Source organism: Toxoplasma gondii, chromosome IX (genome assembly GCF_000006565.2).
Source record: "Toxoplasma gondii ME49 chromosome IX, whole genome shotgun sequence".
NCBI lineage: Eukaryota > Apicomplexa > Conoidasida > Eucoccidiorida > Sarcocystidae > Toxoplasma > Toxoplasma gondii.
Genome location: NC_031477.1, coordinates 2956576 through 2972492, shown reverse-complemented (window position 1 = coordinate 2972492; position 15917 = coordinate 2956576). Strand labels below are relative to the sequence as shown.

Sequence of the window (15917 nt, the reverse complement as noted above, 5' to 3'; positions counted from 1 at the left end):
AGCTACGGAGAACACATGACCGTTGATGATATGCAAGAAGCTGAATATATCGGCAATGTTCTCCGGCATACGCCGAATTTCTGGTTTCGTCACTACATGGTCTCGCGCAGAAGAGGCCCATCGGACACGTTGGCTGTTGCTCGGCGGTGTCCCTATATGGAACTTGGACAGACTGTCTTATTCGACATATTAAATGAACCATACATCAGGGTCGCAGCTACTCCATCGACGTAGCATCTCCTGCTGCACTGGAACGTCTCCCTACGTTTCAGGCGCCAGTGCCTTTCCACTGAGGGTTTTGCAGTTGCTAGAAAAGACCGAACATATGTACCGCAACTTTACTTCGATGGCGTTACCGTTAGTATTTGCAGCCTGCGGACTGTGTGTTGACAATTTTCAGTGGCCAGAGCACGACACTTTCTAACTTAGCTGCGTTGATCAGGTCGTCCGGCCAGAAAGTAGCAGGGCGGTCCCTGAACCAATAGTATCCCGCGAAAAAACACCTCCATCCGCGAACAGCAGCTTATAGTTTATGTGCCCCAATATTACGTTTTGTGTCAAAGGTCAATGCATAGGTTTTATCAAATGTGAGAGCGTGCGCTTGAAAGGTGTCGTATACTGGGAACCAAATAGCTGCGGACCGTTGGAATCCAGATTAAACGCGACGGTTTACGGTGAATTTGTACTGGAAAATGAACTGACATTCGAAACAGTCTGATTGCAGAATCCTTATGATGCTCTCCCTCGAACATAGGATTTTTACACTGAAGAAGAAGTGCACTTTTAAGTTTGGCACTACGGAACAGGAGCTTACAATAACAGCTCATCAGGGCAACAAGACCGGCAGCAAACACCTGTTTCTCGCCCAGTAGTGATCGTGTGTCGTTAAAATTCACGTGCACGTGGAATGAACCAAAAATTGACTCGGGTGGCTCATTGCTGACTTCTGGAAGCTAAACTACCAATCTCGGCACCCTACCGGCTGGCCGAACAGGACGTAGCGATATTGCAACTCAGCGCGCTTTTGCCCCTTTTAGACAAAAGTAGAAAATATGCAGCTGGATGATAAAATTGCCAAAAAACTACGTGCAAGCGGTAATCGCTATCATTTGCAAATGTGTATGCCTGCGTTTCTCTTATCCGTAGCTCTCTGCGTTCCGGTGATTTAGAAAGGTCCATATGGTTTCGAAGGACTACGCCACAAGTCAATGCAAGTAAACTTCCTATCCATTTCGAACAAGGTCATTAGCCACATCAAATACCACTGTACATAAGGTTAAAGTGGAAACGTATGCGACAAATTGCACGCGCTTCACATAGCTGTTCCACTTTGAGCTCGACCTGCCGCTTCCGCTCGCCTAGGGCCTGACGCAGCATTCCGTTAAACCATGAGATTATCAGACTCTCCAGGACTGTTTGTGTGAGTCCGAAGGAACTTGAGGAATGCGGCGGAGAAGAGAAACCTGGCCATGATAATGTTGACAATGGCATTTGCCAGAGATAGAATCGTGAGCTGCACCTGCGAAACGCATCCAAGCACCCAAACAGAAGCTGACAGGGCCCACCTGTAAGTGTTGCCATCCGCAACCGTCCCTCTGTACCACCCCAACATTCATCGAAACCAGATAGCATTGGTATCGTAGCCAATAAAACTTTCTGCAAGCCCCCTGTAGAAACGACACACCAGTACCTCAGCGACACCGGAGCAGCGCTTCAAGCCGGCCGGCCCTTCGAAGCAAACACGTCCAACGAGCGATGATCTAACGAAATGGACAAGCTACTGCACGCTGTAGCCACAGTGCGGATGCTTCTTGTCTCAAGCGCTTGAACTCACCTTCCATGGAAAAGGGAAGATGTTATGACCGCGCGGATTGTACAGAGGCATCCCCGCAGCAGGACGAGCCATCCATGCTGGTACGGGTAGGTTTACAGCACGTGAAGCCGCATCGGTACAGTTAATGCGCATAAGACAGGAAATACTCGACGTCGGGAGGAAGGTGATGGCGATGAAGAACAGCTGCAGAACTGCAGTAGATCTGATAAAAGAAGAGAGGAGAGACACAAGAGAAGGAGAGACGTTGTTGACGGCCAACTGCACGCACACTGTGTGAGCCGAAGGTGACCACCTCACTCGTTAGCACGGTGTGGACATCAGCAAGACGACCGTTGATGGAGGGTGCGATTCAAACGGTAGGTGCATCCATCAAACGTCGCGACGAGAAACGCGGGTCGTCGGACTTTGAGTCAGAGACGGTACAACACCGTGAGCTCCGTCGTTTAATGCTTCGTAAGTACGTGGTTGAACTTTCTGACCGGAAGTAGTATTCTAAAAGAAAGCCGAACTGTCTTGTCGCATTCTAGCAAACTGCTGGGAGACACTTCTAGCACAATTCCTAGAGCCACCTGTCACTGAAACCGTTTGTACTCCTTGTTTTTTGCATTTCTTACATGATGAGCGCCCGGTTCCTGTAGACGCGATCGCGGAACATACCGCCCAACGAAAAAACAAAGGCAGTATTGGTGAGCTGTACACAGACCCAGATGGCGCAGCTCGCTGCCTCGTACGTGTCACTCCTGAAGGCAGGTGGATATGGAAGGAAACCTGCTCCATGGTCAGGTCGCTGTCTGTCCATATGCATCACTATGAAGGTGCCATCCTTTTTGACGCATGCCTCTCTTGTCCTTCACAGGTCAGGATCGCATACAAACAAGGACTTTCGCATTTCCGTGTTACTGCGAAGGCAGTGCAGAGCCCCGCACACCACGTGTAGGCAACAGGGAACGCTGACCGCATGTCTGGCGTTCCGCGATATAGTTATTTACGGGTAAGATAACGGTGGCACACTCTCAATTATCTGGGACTACTACCCTGGAGCAAACCCAGGATCCTGAGCTCCACTCGTGCGCGTGCTAGACCGTACCTCATCCACCAAGCCTGCGGTGGAAGTGTTGCTTGGTAGTCCACGTCCACTCCCAGCCCAGTTGCACGAAGCTGGGAGTAGAGACAGACAATGAACAGAAAATCGACCAGTAGCATGATGCAGACGGAGACAATGGTGGTTGGGCCCAGGAGACTTGACGTAGGAGACCGAATTCGTAGGCTTTCTTTAGGCCTGGTAGCAGCACCAACACACACAAGCGACAGCTTTGCAGAAAGCACGAAGCCAGCATTGGTTTTTCGGAGGCCATGCTAGTCAACGTAGAGCAACGTTGATGGTAATAGCCTGTGCGTTTGTCGAACATCATCGGTGGGCTCGAGATCCCCGTGTATAGAACCCGCGTCGCCGTGGGGAGTGTAAACTGGTATATGGAATGGCTGCACTATCAGCACTTAGCACTGTGAGAAAAAACCCACATCGGGCTTCATAGATGGCTCTGGCGTCGGCGCTTCGAGCTGCGCCTGCGCGTATCGCGCCTGCTGTACCTGGCAAGAACCATGACCTTGCTCAAGCCCAGAAGAATCGCGACATCCATTAAAAAGTAGATGGCCTGGCTCATGCAGGACCCGCCTCCAAAAATGAGCAGAACACTCTTGACGAAGGAAAGGAGGACGCCGTAGACCACCAAGAACTTGTATGCGGAAAGAGCAGTGGCTAAACTGCACCGCCCCTCTCTGACAGTGTTCACATGCACATGCACTAACAAGACACATTCTTTCACCGAATCCTGATTTGCAGGCACCGTCAACCCGTTCTCGGTATAAACGCACGGCTTGCACATGGTAGTTACACAGTCGAACACTGCTGGATTACAGAAAAACCAGAAATATACATACGTGTATATATATATATATATATATAAAAGTGGAAGTACTTACTAGAGTGCAGAAACATTTATCTGGATGGTGCTTTCCGGACCCTGCGTGTCTTGCCACGGACCCTCTTCGCGACGCACGTGGCACAAGACACCTTGAAGAGGATTCAATTTTCACATAAACTTACTTGAGAAGGTCCGCCGCAGCAGTTGGCTGCAGCGAAGTGGCAGTGAATGGAGCAAGCACAGATGCAGAGCTCTACGAAAACACGCCAGCAGAAAACGTTTCATGTCGTACAAGGCAAAATACCAACGGCTCGCTTCCCAAACACTCGAGTCAGACAACGTTCGAGTCTCGACGTAAGGGTCTATCTCAAGATTCTTGTTAGAACTGGCAACAATCTGTCGACTGTTGCAGAACCATGGATTGTCCATACAAACAAAATACGAAATGCTCTTGACATTATGGGCAGGGCATAATGCCTAACAAAATGATGGCTCCATCGACGATGCTTTCCGACTCTACCGCCTGTGCAGTCCGACGGCAGCCAACCATTGCCGTGTCACCATGGCGACCACAACACCGAGGTTTTGCAGTTACATGCGTACCGGGCCACTCGCACTTCTCGCTATATACACAAATCTACCATGCGATTTTGTGACGCTGCAAGCGACAAACTTGAGAATGTCTGTATCGCGTTCGAGGAGGCGCCACCGGACAGCTCTGGTCGACGTTGTTGCAAACATGAATAGTGCTCTGAGTCCGTAAACGTACCGTGGAAAAGGCCAGGCCCGCGTGGGCAGCACGAAGGGCAGCACAGTCATTCCCTCCATCCCCGCACATGCAGGTGACGAAGCCTCGCCGCATGAATGCCAGGACGATGCGTCTCTTGCCCTGTGAATCCACCGACAGGACAGCGACAAAACTGTATCGTGCCGAGCACATTGCCTAGACTGGCATAGAGTAGACAAAACTGCCAGACGTCAGTCGCTCGCTCGACGATGCGCATGCTGTCTCCTGTTGTCTCGAGAAAAGCTCCTCGCTTGCAAGGTCTCAGGACATACCTGCGGCGACATGCGCGCGAAAATCCTGATTCGCATGAGCAGGACATCGAGTAGCGACGTTCTGTCGTGGCCTTCACTCTGGTTCACATCACAGCTTCCAAGCATTTTCAAGCTGGACCTTCGCCGTCCCAAACTAAAACCCAAGGCAGCGGCTGCTCGCCGCCAGTACGCCCAAGATCGTGGAGTCTCTCGTGGAGCGCTTTCAGAATAACACGCGTAGCTCCCTTGCTGTTTCACGGTGCCGTCGGGGCTTCCTGACTCCAAAAGGGATACTGTCTCCTCCGTGTCGACGGTGATTCTGTAGCTCCAAAACCGATGTTCTGGAACAAACAATCCTTCACGAGAGGAAGAGCAGAAAAAGCGAGCGTCCTCAATGGGTGCCTTGGAAGCACGTAGTGGTGTAGTGTACACGTTTGGATCACTGACTGGCGTAGACGCAAGATACTCTAGAACCGTCTCTGTGACGGCCAGGTCGCACATGCCGCCAGCCTGACAGTGGCACACAGAAAGCGGGAAAAAAGTTCATGAGCTTTTAAAGAAACATTCCTCCCAAAAGAACAAGAAACGAACGGACTCTTGAGACCCCGTCTTTGCAGTCTTGTAAGAGCCTTGGGGCACAGCATCCACAACTGAAAAGCACAAGACGCTGTTCATGTGAACGGTATCTACCTCGCATGTGAGATTCAGTGGAGAGTTCCTCATGAGATATACAACAAATGCCAATTGCTGACTGTCGCGAAAAACGACCAGTGAGGTCGACGAAAAAAACAACACCTGCCGGTTAAGCGCACGCTGGTCCTGTTAGGCAATACACGGCGTGCTGTGAAACCGACAGCATCAAATCCCATCGTACCGTTAGCAGACCTTGATAAACCTCCGTTTCGCTGAAAACACGGTGTGGAATGTCCGCGTCACGCCAGATTAGTCCGGACTGAGAATCTTGAGGATTTTTGAATTCCGCCACCAGCACCGTTGGTGGGTTTTGACGCGTTTCCATGGCGGGTGCATCTGGAACATATGCTGATCCTAGGGGACCCACGACCGCAGAAGGGCCCGAGATTTGTCGCTCTGATGCCTGGAGTTCAGCTGTGGCGTTTTCTAACGCATTGTCTTCCAGCGACCGCATGCTACACGTGTTTTCACCACAAAAGGAAGTGTACGATAAGGAACACTGTTCACCAGTCATGCCACATAATCTGGCCACACAGCACGCTGTGAGAACACTGTCGCCCGTGATCATGACGGGCCTCACGCGTCCCTGCTTCAGCTGCCGAATGGCCTCTGCGGCGTCGGCTTTCAGCTCATTCCGAAAAAGAATCAAACCTAGAAAGCGAAGCCCGTTTTCCACTGAGTCTCGAGACATGCCCAGAACACTAGGCGGCTTCAAGGCGTCCTTCTGGTGCCCACGACCCACAGAGGAAGGAATGGCAGAGGCAGGAGGGCAGGTGTGCGAATCGAAATGGAGCCTTGTGTCTGACGTATCAGAAACTGCCCCAGTTTCATTTATCTCTGGCGCGACGCTTTTCCCTGGCTGCTTCCTAGCCAGGGGCTGTTTCGTCTTATTTTTTGATTTGTGCCGCGATCGAAACTTTACCGGCTTCGAAGCGCGTTGGTGCCTCTCAGCTGCTTCGGGATCTAGGTTCCCTTCTCTCGAGGGTTCAGCGTCAGTCGATGGCACCGGCTTATACGCGAGAGCAAGAACATAGAAACCTTGAAGCGCGAGACTGTTGCAGCGCCCGGTAAAATCAGCAGGTAACCCAGAGGTACAGAGGGGTCCAACGGATTCGTAGCTTCCCTTACAAAAGACCAATGTCTCGTCTCCAAAAGAATCCGGAGTTAAAACCCCGTCTTGGTCGACGCAACGTCTGCTACTCCCGCGTCGAACGACGACGCTCATGCGTTGCAATGAGTAATCGAAAGGAAAGACATGCAGAATTTCTACAGCACCTGAGAACACGTTTGCAGACAAGGCCAACGTCAGAGACACGTGATGCGGACAGCGTTATTGTAACAGCGAACGAAATGTGAACAGTTTAAACCATTTTCGGTTTCAAGAAAAATACCTACACACTATGCGCGCATCGTATCCTGCATGGTGCTTGTTTTTAGGCACAGAGCAGCCCTCATTCTAAGACAACCACAAGAACGAGAAACCAAAACGGAATTCAAGACAGCGACAAGCGACAGTTTTTGTGCCTCCTATTCCTCCCTGGCTCTCCCGATGAATCGACAGACACCTGATTGCCACATAGCCACCAGTCGTGTTATACACTTTTATTGTGGAACTACGAGAAAACATTCCAGTTCCTACCTGAATCGAGGAAGACTTTGTCGGCCATCTTGTGCCCACACCATTCACCTAGGGGCGAACTGCTGTCCTTGGCAGGTGATGATAAAATTGGCAGCCACATGTCACGTCTGGCCCTGGCACGTTCTTCGAACTGGGGGGGGAGCATCCACCGAGCAGGCCTGTCCTGCTCCCAAACAGCTGATGCCTGGTGATCTTCCTCTCCATGCAACGTCATCAGCAAACGCCAGCCGGTGGCCTGTACCATCCTGTAACAACGCGTACATCATACAGTTCGCGATGAGTTCTCCAGTAGAGAACTCAAGCTTGCTCTAATCTCTAGCCGTGCTGCTCTTGTGTGCATATGAACGTCTGACGCGCTCCAGAATCCGTAAACACTCGACAATATATCGTAAAGAAGCTACATTGCTAGGGTCTCCAGAACGCGCCAGAGGATTACGGTCTAAAGGGACTTCTCCCCGTCCTATGCCAATTCAATCCAGCTCCGCGGTCTCACCGTTTTTCGAGGTCGGAACCCAGAAAAACGTTTCCCTCGTCAGTCTGGTCCTCGTCATGGCCAGTTTCGGATGCCTTTACGTGGACGGAGAGCTCTTCGTTCTCCGATGGTCCTGCCTTTGGATCCTCCAGCCAGGATGCCCCACACGCCTTTCGGCCTCCAGAATAATCCCGTAGTTTGCTCTCCACATCGAGGTGCACGAGTATCTCGGCGGGGCGCAACAGTGATCCTGGTGTCTTCAATGCCAACGCATGGCACGCGGAGAGCCCGAGCAACAAGAGGTTCTGGTCCTGCTCCGTAGAGGGCTTGGCAGCCGCGTCTTCCAATGAGTCCGTGCTCTTTGTTTCTTCTTTGACCAAGTGACCTAGAGATCAGCAAGTAGACATCGAATATCACACGTCCAACTGAGGTGCACGCTTGCCACAGCCGTTGGCCGCATCCACAACCTCTCACGGATCTTACCAGCCATTCTCTGCTCGCGTGAACTGAAGGAATTTTCAAACTTTCGAGTGAGCGGTTGTCCTCTCTGGTCACATCCAAGCAACTGGGACTCAGGTTTGAAACTACACTCTATTATAATGATGAAACGAGACTGCATCTTACAGCAAAGTTTGGACATTCAGCGATGACTCTAAGGCGTCGTGAAAAAAAGTATCACTTACCGTCGTCACTGTTGCTTGGGCACTGTTCGCGATGCAAAGGACTTGATGGGGATCGGACTCTTTTGCCCCTGTCTTCAGAAACAACCAAGCTTCCGAGGCCCCAGTTCCACGCTGCCGTGACTGGTCGTACATTCCGTTCGAAAGACACTGCATGCGCCTCTGCACTGTGCACCGTGCCTGCCGACTCCGACAATCTCGTACCACTCTGTTGGTCTGTTTGGGAGTCCGGCACTGCACGGGACAACCTTGTAGAAGACCGGCTGGTGGCCAGCACACCTGCAAAAGAAATAAGCGGGGCTAACTAGATGAATGAGACACAGCAGTGCTGCCCTAATCTGAATAATGACGATAGCCAAAGTTTCTATTGGTTTCGTCTTGGGCTCTGAAGGGGCTCCATTGAAACCGAAAAACTCCACGGAATCTCTTCTTCATTTTCCTCAACATCCATTGGGATCGCAAGTGCATCTCCGTTTGGTAACGCTATGAACGATCTGTTGCTGTTTTGAAGAGACACATCCGCCTGACGCCTCAGTTCTGCATCGACACACGCCCATGTGGTCCGTGGCGAAGTGTAGCTAATGACTTTCAGCGCAACTTCACGCTCATAACGACTTAAGGACCGTGAAGTATCGTCGAGTTCCCTCACCGGCAAATTGCATGCCATGCTGTGTTAATGTGCCTGTTTTGTCAAAGCAAACGACGCGGGCTTTGCCGCATACGGCGAGTCGTTGAGGGGCCAATGTCAGAATCTGTTTTGTCTCCTGAAGGCGCTGCGCAGAAGCAGCCTGCGCCCGCGCAATCAAGACGGGAGTCCAGACCTGCACATTCCGTCACCGCAACACAACGGGAGATACATGCAACAGTGGCATCGCTGGTGACAGGCGCCTGCCTGGTCACATAAGACTCATTCACAATTACTGAGAGAAGAGAGTTTAACTCTATAAAGATAAGGGCACTATTATAAAAAAGGCGATGGCACAATGCGCAATTGAAATCAGTGGAAATTCTACGAATGCCAGAGAATGGGAAACAACAGTGAGCTAATGAGCCAAGAGACATTGTAGTACCTAAGATATTGACTACATATCCCACAAATTAGATACAGACAGCCACGGTCATTACGACTATTGTATACCACCAGCCGATTGCTTAGGTTGCTTGAGACAGGGAAAGGTGTCGAACATCGATGCCACATGCGCCAAGAGGTTCGCCTACTTGCGGTCATCTAATGCGTTATCTCGTCGAGAATACTTTAGGCAGAAGACATGCTATAAACAGCTCCTGTCAGTTTCACGACGGTCGAAACACACGGCGTTTTTTCCGTGCGCTCATCTTACAAGCGGCACTTGATGTGGTGGAACTACCACACCCAGATAGCTCTCTTACCGGAAGCAGCTGCGACAGCGTGCCTAACGCATAAAACCACCCAGCGACTCCCGTCGCATTCGGAGAACACTTGCAAAGGATGCAAATAACCACAGCCGCGTAGCAGAGCATGATGAGGAAGACTGCCGGGAGCTGGGCGTCGTACTTGAAGAGGAAGATGGAAGACGACAGAGTCCGTCGTAGAAGGGAGCCCCTAGCAGTGCTGCTTCCTGTCCTCGCTACCACTGCCAAGCAGGCCGACGACGCTTCGTAAGAAAGGAAAGAGATCTGAGGGTCGTTCCGCGGAGACGAGGAAACGCCGGCATGGACCGAATTCGCGGGATAATCGAACGCGGAGCGACCACGTGGGAGACCTGTCACAGACGCCTTCGAACCTGCAGCCGAGATCACGTGCGTGCCTGAATGGGTCGGAAAAGAGCACTCCAAACTCCGTCGACAACCAGTCGAAAGTGAAGTCTACCATACCCCAATCTGATCTTCTCTCACGCGAACAAGAGGCTGTATCTGGGGCCACAAACGCACCCTGAACAATGCATGCACGGCCTTGTTTTTCTTGGCAGTTCGAGGACTCACCCGCGAAGAGAATCGACTTCCTCATACTCGGTCGATCTATGAAGAAGGGAGTGTCGTTGTCATTCTCCGCAGGCGAACTCTCATTTTCTCTACTATCCTCCGTTTTCCCGTATTTGTTTGTTGTTCTCAGTCGATGAGGCAGCCACGGTAGTTTCTGAATAGGTTTCGTTTCGCCAGTCAGTTCACTCTCATCCATCACGGCGCTGCCGTCGCAGAGAACCAAGTCCGCCGGCACGGTCATACCCGGACTCAGCAGGACCAAATCACCTGAACAAGACTCGCCACGAAAGGCAACCTACATTACACACAACGAGATTGAAAAGTCGACAAAGCGGCCGAAAGGCACTGGCGCAAAATGACCTAATCTACGATGCTGGTGAGCCCCAGCGGGCATCCCTATTCCAGCTCCAACTCATGCGAGGGGGGGAACCATTATACCTCATTTCCGTTGTCACACGTCCTGCCGGATGCTGAATCAAGACTCCCCTTTCCGGGCTCTCTGCGCGTACCTGGAACGAGTTGCTGCGCAGGAATGTAGAGGGGATTCTCAAACGTGCCTGTCTCCGAGTTTGTTTGCCGGAGGACACACACGAGTGTCGCACTGCCTTCCTCCGCAAGACGTTTGACCTTCATTTGGCTTTTGTGGGCGATCCAAACTCTCGCAAGGATGCCATACACCGCCAGAAGTGCCCATATCGATGAGGCAAGATAGGAACGCCAGTAGAAGGAGTTGCAGACGAGAAGAAACTGGAAAAGGAACATTACGTCAGAAAGTTCTCTGAATAACACGCAGGACAGGGTGTTTGCAAGACGGAGAGCTGGTGAATGCCGCCTCTCTCCTAGTAGGCGTAGACTCGGATACTTTGTGGAACTAAGTGCGACTGAGGACATGAGTCTCCAGCCTACCTCCCCTGTGAAACACTGCGGAAGACGACTCGCTTCACAGAACCAAAGGAAACAATGTTTGGACAAGATGACTTTTAAGGCATTAGGTGCAGCAACAGAGAGGTGAACGTAAACAGGCACGCAGATGATAAAAAGCAAATCAACAGGCAAGAAGCCTATTCCCGAAACCACTAAGGCGCGAACACCGTACCCTTTCAGAGCCTCGGTCAGGGTCGGCATCGCTACCGGGACCGCATTAACGCCAAACAAGCGAAGCCGTCTGAGCGCTTCCGCATCCGAAATGCCTCCTCGTTTGATCACATCGCTTATTGCTTGCCGAGTCCGTTCTGCCTGTGACACGTCAAAGAAGAGACATACACATCCATGATACATTACCATAAAACGCTGGAAACTGGACCTCTGTTCCTCGGGACGACCCGGATTCAACCATGACCTAAATAGTAGCTTTCTCTCGGTGGAAACACGAGTGATACGAGTAATCCATATATTAAGGCTATGGCGTAACATGCGTCGAATACATTTAATGCGGGGGGGGGGACGGAAACCTTATTCACGTACGGGAACAGGAAGTCATGTTCTGTATAACTACTGTATACCAATACCCCACTGTACTGAGTAAAGAGAAGCATCCCACACAGCCGTCCACGATCAGAGGATATATCCGTTTTGGCGACGCACACACAAGGGCAGCTATAAATGCACTGCAAGAGTACATAACCAATTGGCTGCTCAGCAACTGCGGAGAGCAGTGCTCGAGATTTTGTCCTTCATGTACCGCGTGACTCGGTTTCACACACATTTCAGGAGCGAGGGTATATCTTCCTCGTCCATACTCCTGACATGTAAGACCCTGTGTTTTTCTGTCTGCCTTGTCACGCCACTCCACGTCCCATCATTGTACATCTTACCTTTGGAAGCTCGCTTCTCGAGAGGACGAACCGTCCTGCGTGTGGGCAGTACACATGCCGTCGACCTTCCCAGCAGACCACACGGCAACCTGTTTGGTCACTGTCACGTTGACTCGACTTTGTCTCCTTTGAGTCTTTCCACGAATTCGCCGTGGCAATTGAGGTAATCGGAAAAGTTCTGGAAACTCCAGTCGTCACTTTAACGCGTTGCACAGGCACCAGAGACAGGCATGACGAATTGACCAAGTCGTGAAACGGCTTCGCCTCCTTCCCTTCTCCCGATGGCTTCGCGCGAGTGATGCCAAAGAACAAGGAGAGTGCACACGCGAAACTCTCCTCTCGCACCCTGAAAAGCCACAGTAAACGGCAAGCAACGAAAAGGAAACGCTAGAGATGAGACCGGTCCCACTATTACCACGTGGTGCAGTAAATAGATACGATATCAGCGTTCACTAGGGGAGCCGAATATCCAACAGTGTCGCGTTTTCCCGCATGATGCATGTCCATTCGGCTCAACGCGAATGCAAGCTCGTAAAAGTTTTCAGCTAAATTTGCGCTGAGCTTCACTTCCCCAAAACACCTTTCCCGCGAACAGCACACAGTATTTCTTCTGCGATCCGACCAAGAACGCCGACACGTGGGCATTCTTGTGTCCGTTTATCGGGGCACAACAACATAAAAAACCATACCGGTCTCCGCGTTCACAGGAAGATCCTGAAAACTTTCCCCCAAGAGACAGGATTCATAGTCACCGCCCCCGACAGTGGGTGCAGTAGGGGGTGGGGGTGCAGTACACATGGCTTACCTGGCAACGACCCGAGAGATGGAGTCTGGGGCTTCTGCATTCAGACCCTCCCTTTCATGATCATCCTCTTCCGGCTCGACTTCGTCGTCACGATCCCTCTTGCAGGCAGTCTCGTCTCCAGAGATTTCAGCGCTCCTCTCTCTCAAACGTGGCAAAGCCTCGTCGCTCGGCCCCGCTTTGTTGGAGCCGCTTGCAGCGCAGGGAGTCGGCTCTCGGACGAAACACACGGCGGTCGCCTCCGAGAGAGGGCAGCGCAGCCGGAAGAACCACGGCAGGTAGGAGTGGAAGAGCTGAAGACCTGGGAAGACGCACTCGTGTGACAGCTGCTCGCATCGTGCTGGGTGAATGACGATCTAAGATGTAGACACGCTGTTTCACGACAGAATACACTCCACGCGACAAGCTCGATGAGCCTACGAACATCTATAGAAGTGCGACCGTAAAGACATGTCTTCCTCGAGACGTGTGCCCCGCCTCGTGTTCTATGGGGAAATTACGATAGACTGAGGGCGTTTGTGTGTGACGTCCGGCAGGTGGCCGTGATTTGGATCCCAGCATACTGGCGACGAAAACAAGCTATGGATGGAACGCAAAAGAGATTCGGACTCAGCCATTTAAGACTTTTCGGGTCGGAAGAGTCCTCCCTCGAGTTCCTCAACAAGCCGGCCAGTGCAAACGAGTGGAGGTCATGAAACGAACACAGACATTTGTAATGTATCTGTCTATCTGCCTGTCTGTACATTTCTCAATTGCTGCGCTTGCGTCTGGCATGAGTCCGCTATAACTGCATTGTTCTCCGGCAGCCGCTGCTAAAACTATCTGTGAAGTACATGCCCACGACCTTTCCGCTGTTCATTCCTGTGGAGAGGCCTTCACCGAAGGACATAATCGTTGAGTGCACTGACAGATACCTACGCGTATAAATGCTTGTGAGGCTGCATGTACAGTGATCTTTTTTCCTGTTCACTGCGGACCAGCCGGATCAGCGCGCTATCGTGTATTCATGCCGGTCGCTGTTCCTTCACACTCACCGTAGAGTCCGGAAAAGACGAATATCCATAAAGCAATGAAACTCACTGCTCTGTCTCGCCATAGAAGATCACTTTTCGACACTGGAATGCAGGTCTCTACAGCAACCAGACTTAGCATAAGAAGTAGAGCAGAGAAGACAACAGCATAGAGGAAGATGTGAAGGACCAAGCCGATCCAGCTCCGACGATACCCCCTCTGAGGAATAAAGGAATCAGGACAGAGTTGGTCGGAAGATCCTGCTGTCTCCCGCCTCACTCCATCACACGCTTCCTTCTCCTTTTTCAACTTATTGCCTTCGCCCTCATTGTTCCTTATCGCCGAAACATGACTGCCGCTGTCGCCACATGGAGAGGGCACCGACGATGTACCAACGGAGAAAAACGTGGTGGTCCTTGTTTGGGAATTCCCACTGGGGGGAAGATCTGCATCGGAAGGACGGTGCTCCAGTCGCAACTTACGGAAACGCCACAAAAGCAGACAAAAGAACAAAGTAGAAGTGGCAACAACCAACAGGGTAAGTGTTGACTCAAGAGGCAGCGGAACGCGTTCTCCCGAGCATAGTTCCGAAAGGGATAAAGACTCAATGCTGAAGAACAATGCCCGTGCCGGAGGCGGAGCGGAGGGAGGATCTGTTGATGGCTGCTCCATCGTGTAAAAAAGATTGGAGAGATAAATCAACAGAGATGGAAACAAACATCAGTGCCAATCAACAGACCAGCTGGCCTCACTCCCATGACAAAGCCGCAACTGTGCGGAGGCCGACACCATTCAGCTGTCGAGAAGGATCGAGTACCAAACACGCTGCATGGTGCTTTCTGAGCTTGTTCGTCGCAGGCACTATCACTGGTTACAAACGCCGCCTATCCGGGAAACGAAGATGCAGGTGGTTGCAGCCGCATGCACAGACAGCGGCGACACTACAGTTTAGGATTGTCGGCATTCGCCAGACGACAACTTGCAGACTCCCGTGGACACTGGAGCGCTTTGAAGTCTGGGGCCACCCTCGCGGCAACGACAAGAAAATGTACATCGGAAAGGGGCAAAGGACACCGCGAGTTGTGTTCGGTGGGTCTCTTTGTGTTGAGAAGTCATTGGTTGTGACAGAAGTAGACCCAAAACCGCGTCACGCAGACGGACGGATAAGCACACTCAAGACTTGACCGTTAATGAAACACGGTTACAGACTCTGACGGCATCTGAGACACCAAAATCTTGTAAGATTGTACAGATGGCTTGACCTCTGATTTGAAAACGTGAAAACCAGAGGATCACAAAAGAAGTGAAGGAGTGTTGCTGTGCATCGACGGCCGCTAGGGATTTCGCAGTAGGCATGCGTCCACCATTTAGCCACGCGCGAAGATAGAGAAGAGGTGTTTGAGTAATTTCTCAGGGAAAATTGACGCGAAGAAGTAGTTGACCAACAGAAAAAGCATCAGAGGAGAATCCTGGGATTACTGAAGGAGCATCACAGAATGAAAACAAGGTCTTCTCCAATGCCAGAATTTCGGTGGGTGTGTCTCCTGTCTCCCGGAAAATGCAATGCTGCGCACGGTGTTTGTCTCGCTCTAGGGGGTTGTTGGATGGCAAGACAGCCAACGTAGAAACGCGAACGGCCCGGTCGAGTCAACTCGAAATCTACTGCTCGTGATAATCTGGACAGGGGAGTTTCAAAAACCGGAGGACACCACGAATGACCTAAAATTTCATTGAACTCCTTGCACACATGGTGCTCAACCTGAAATAGCGAGACTTTGTTCCTTGCGTCTCCGTCCACTTACCCCACATTACAACTTCTGTAGTTCTGCCGATACAGTACTTCACAGCTGAGGCTTGCCCGAATTATCATTCCTTGCCTAACAACTCGTTCCTGACACATCGCAGGCGTATCCGGCTCACCCTGTGGGCTGAGTTGGTATACGTTTTTGAGAAGCGAAATGCTTTCGAAAGGTTTCTAGAGCTTAGAAGTGTCGCCAGTGTTTAGCCTTGCTTTTATTGTGGCTGGCTTCATGCCAACGCTAGTGCA

At 51.4% G+C, this 15917-nt stretch overlaps 1 protein-coding gene across 1 annotated transcript; it reads right to left on the bottom strand.

The window, feature by feature from the left end:
• Positions 1 to 1157: 1157 nt before the first annotated feature.
• TGME49_289070 (E1-E2 ATPase subfamily protein) lies at positions 1158 to 15039 on the bottom strand. The gene is made up of 20 exons (XM_018782062.1): positions 13894 to 15039; positions 12863 to 13160; positions 12058 to 12403; positions 11340 to 11479; positions 10753 to 11021; positions 10244 to 10510; positions 9671 to 10068; positions 8931 to 9102; positions 8285 to 8560; positions 7623 to 7986; positions 7130 to 7374; positions 5672 to 6765; positions 4819 to 5307; positions 4529 to 4648; positions 3942 to 4012; positions 3425 to 3613; positions 2922 to 3113; positions 2449 to 2574; positions 1835 to 2036; positions 1158 to 1519 (listed from the first exon to the last, which is right to left on the bottom strand). The coding sequence occupies exons 1-20, from the start codon at positions 14540 to 14542 to the stop codon at positions 1382 to 1384; spliced, it is 6045 nt and encodes a 2014-aa protein (XP_018636386.1). The 5' UTR covers positions 14543 to 15039; the 3' UTR covers positions 1158 to 1381.
• Between the last annotated feature and the right edge of the window lie 878 nt (positions 15040 to 15917).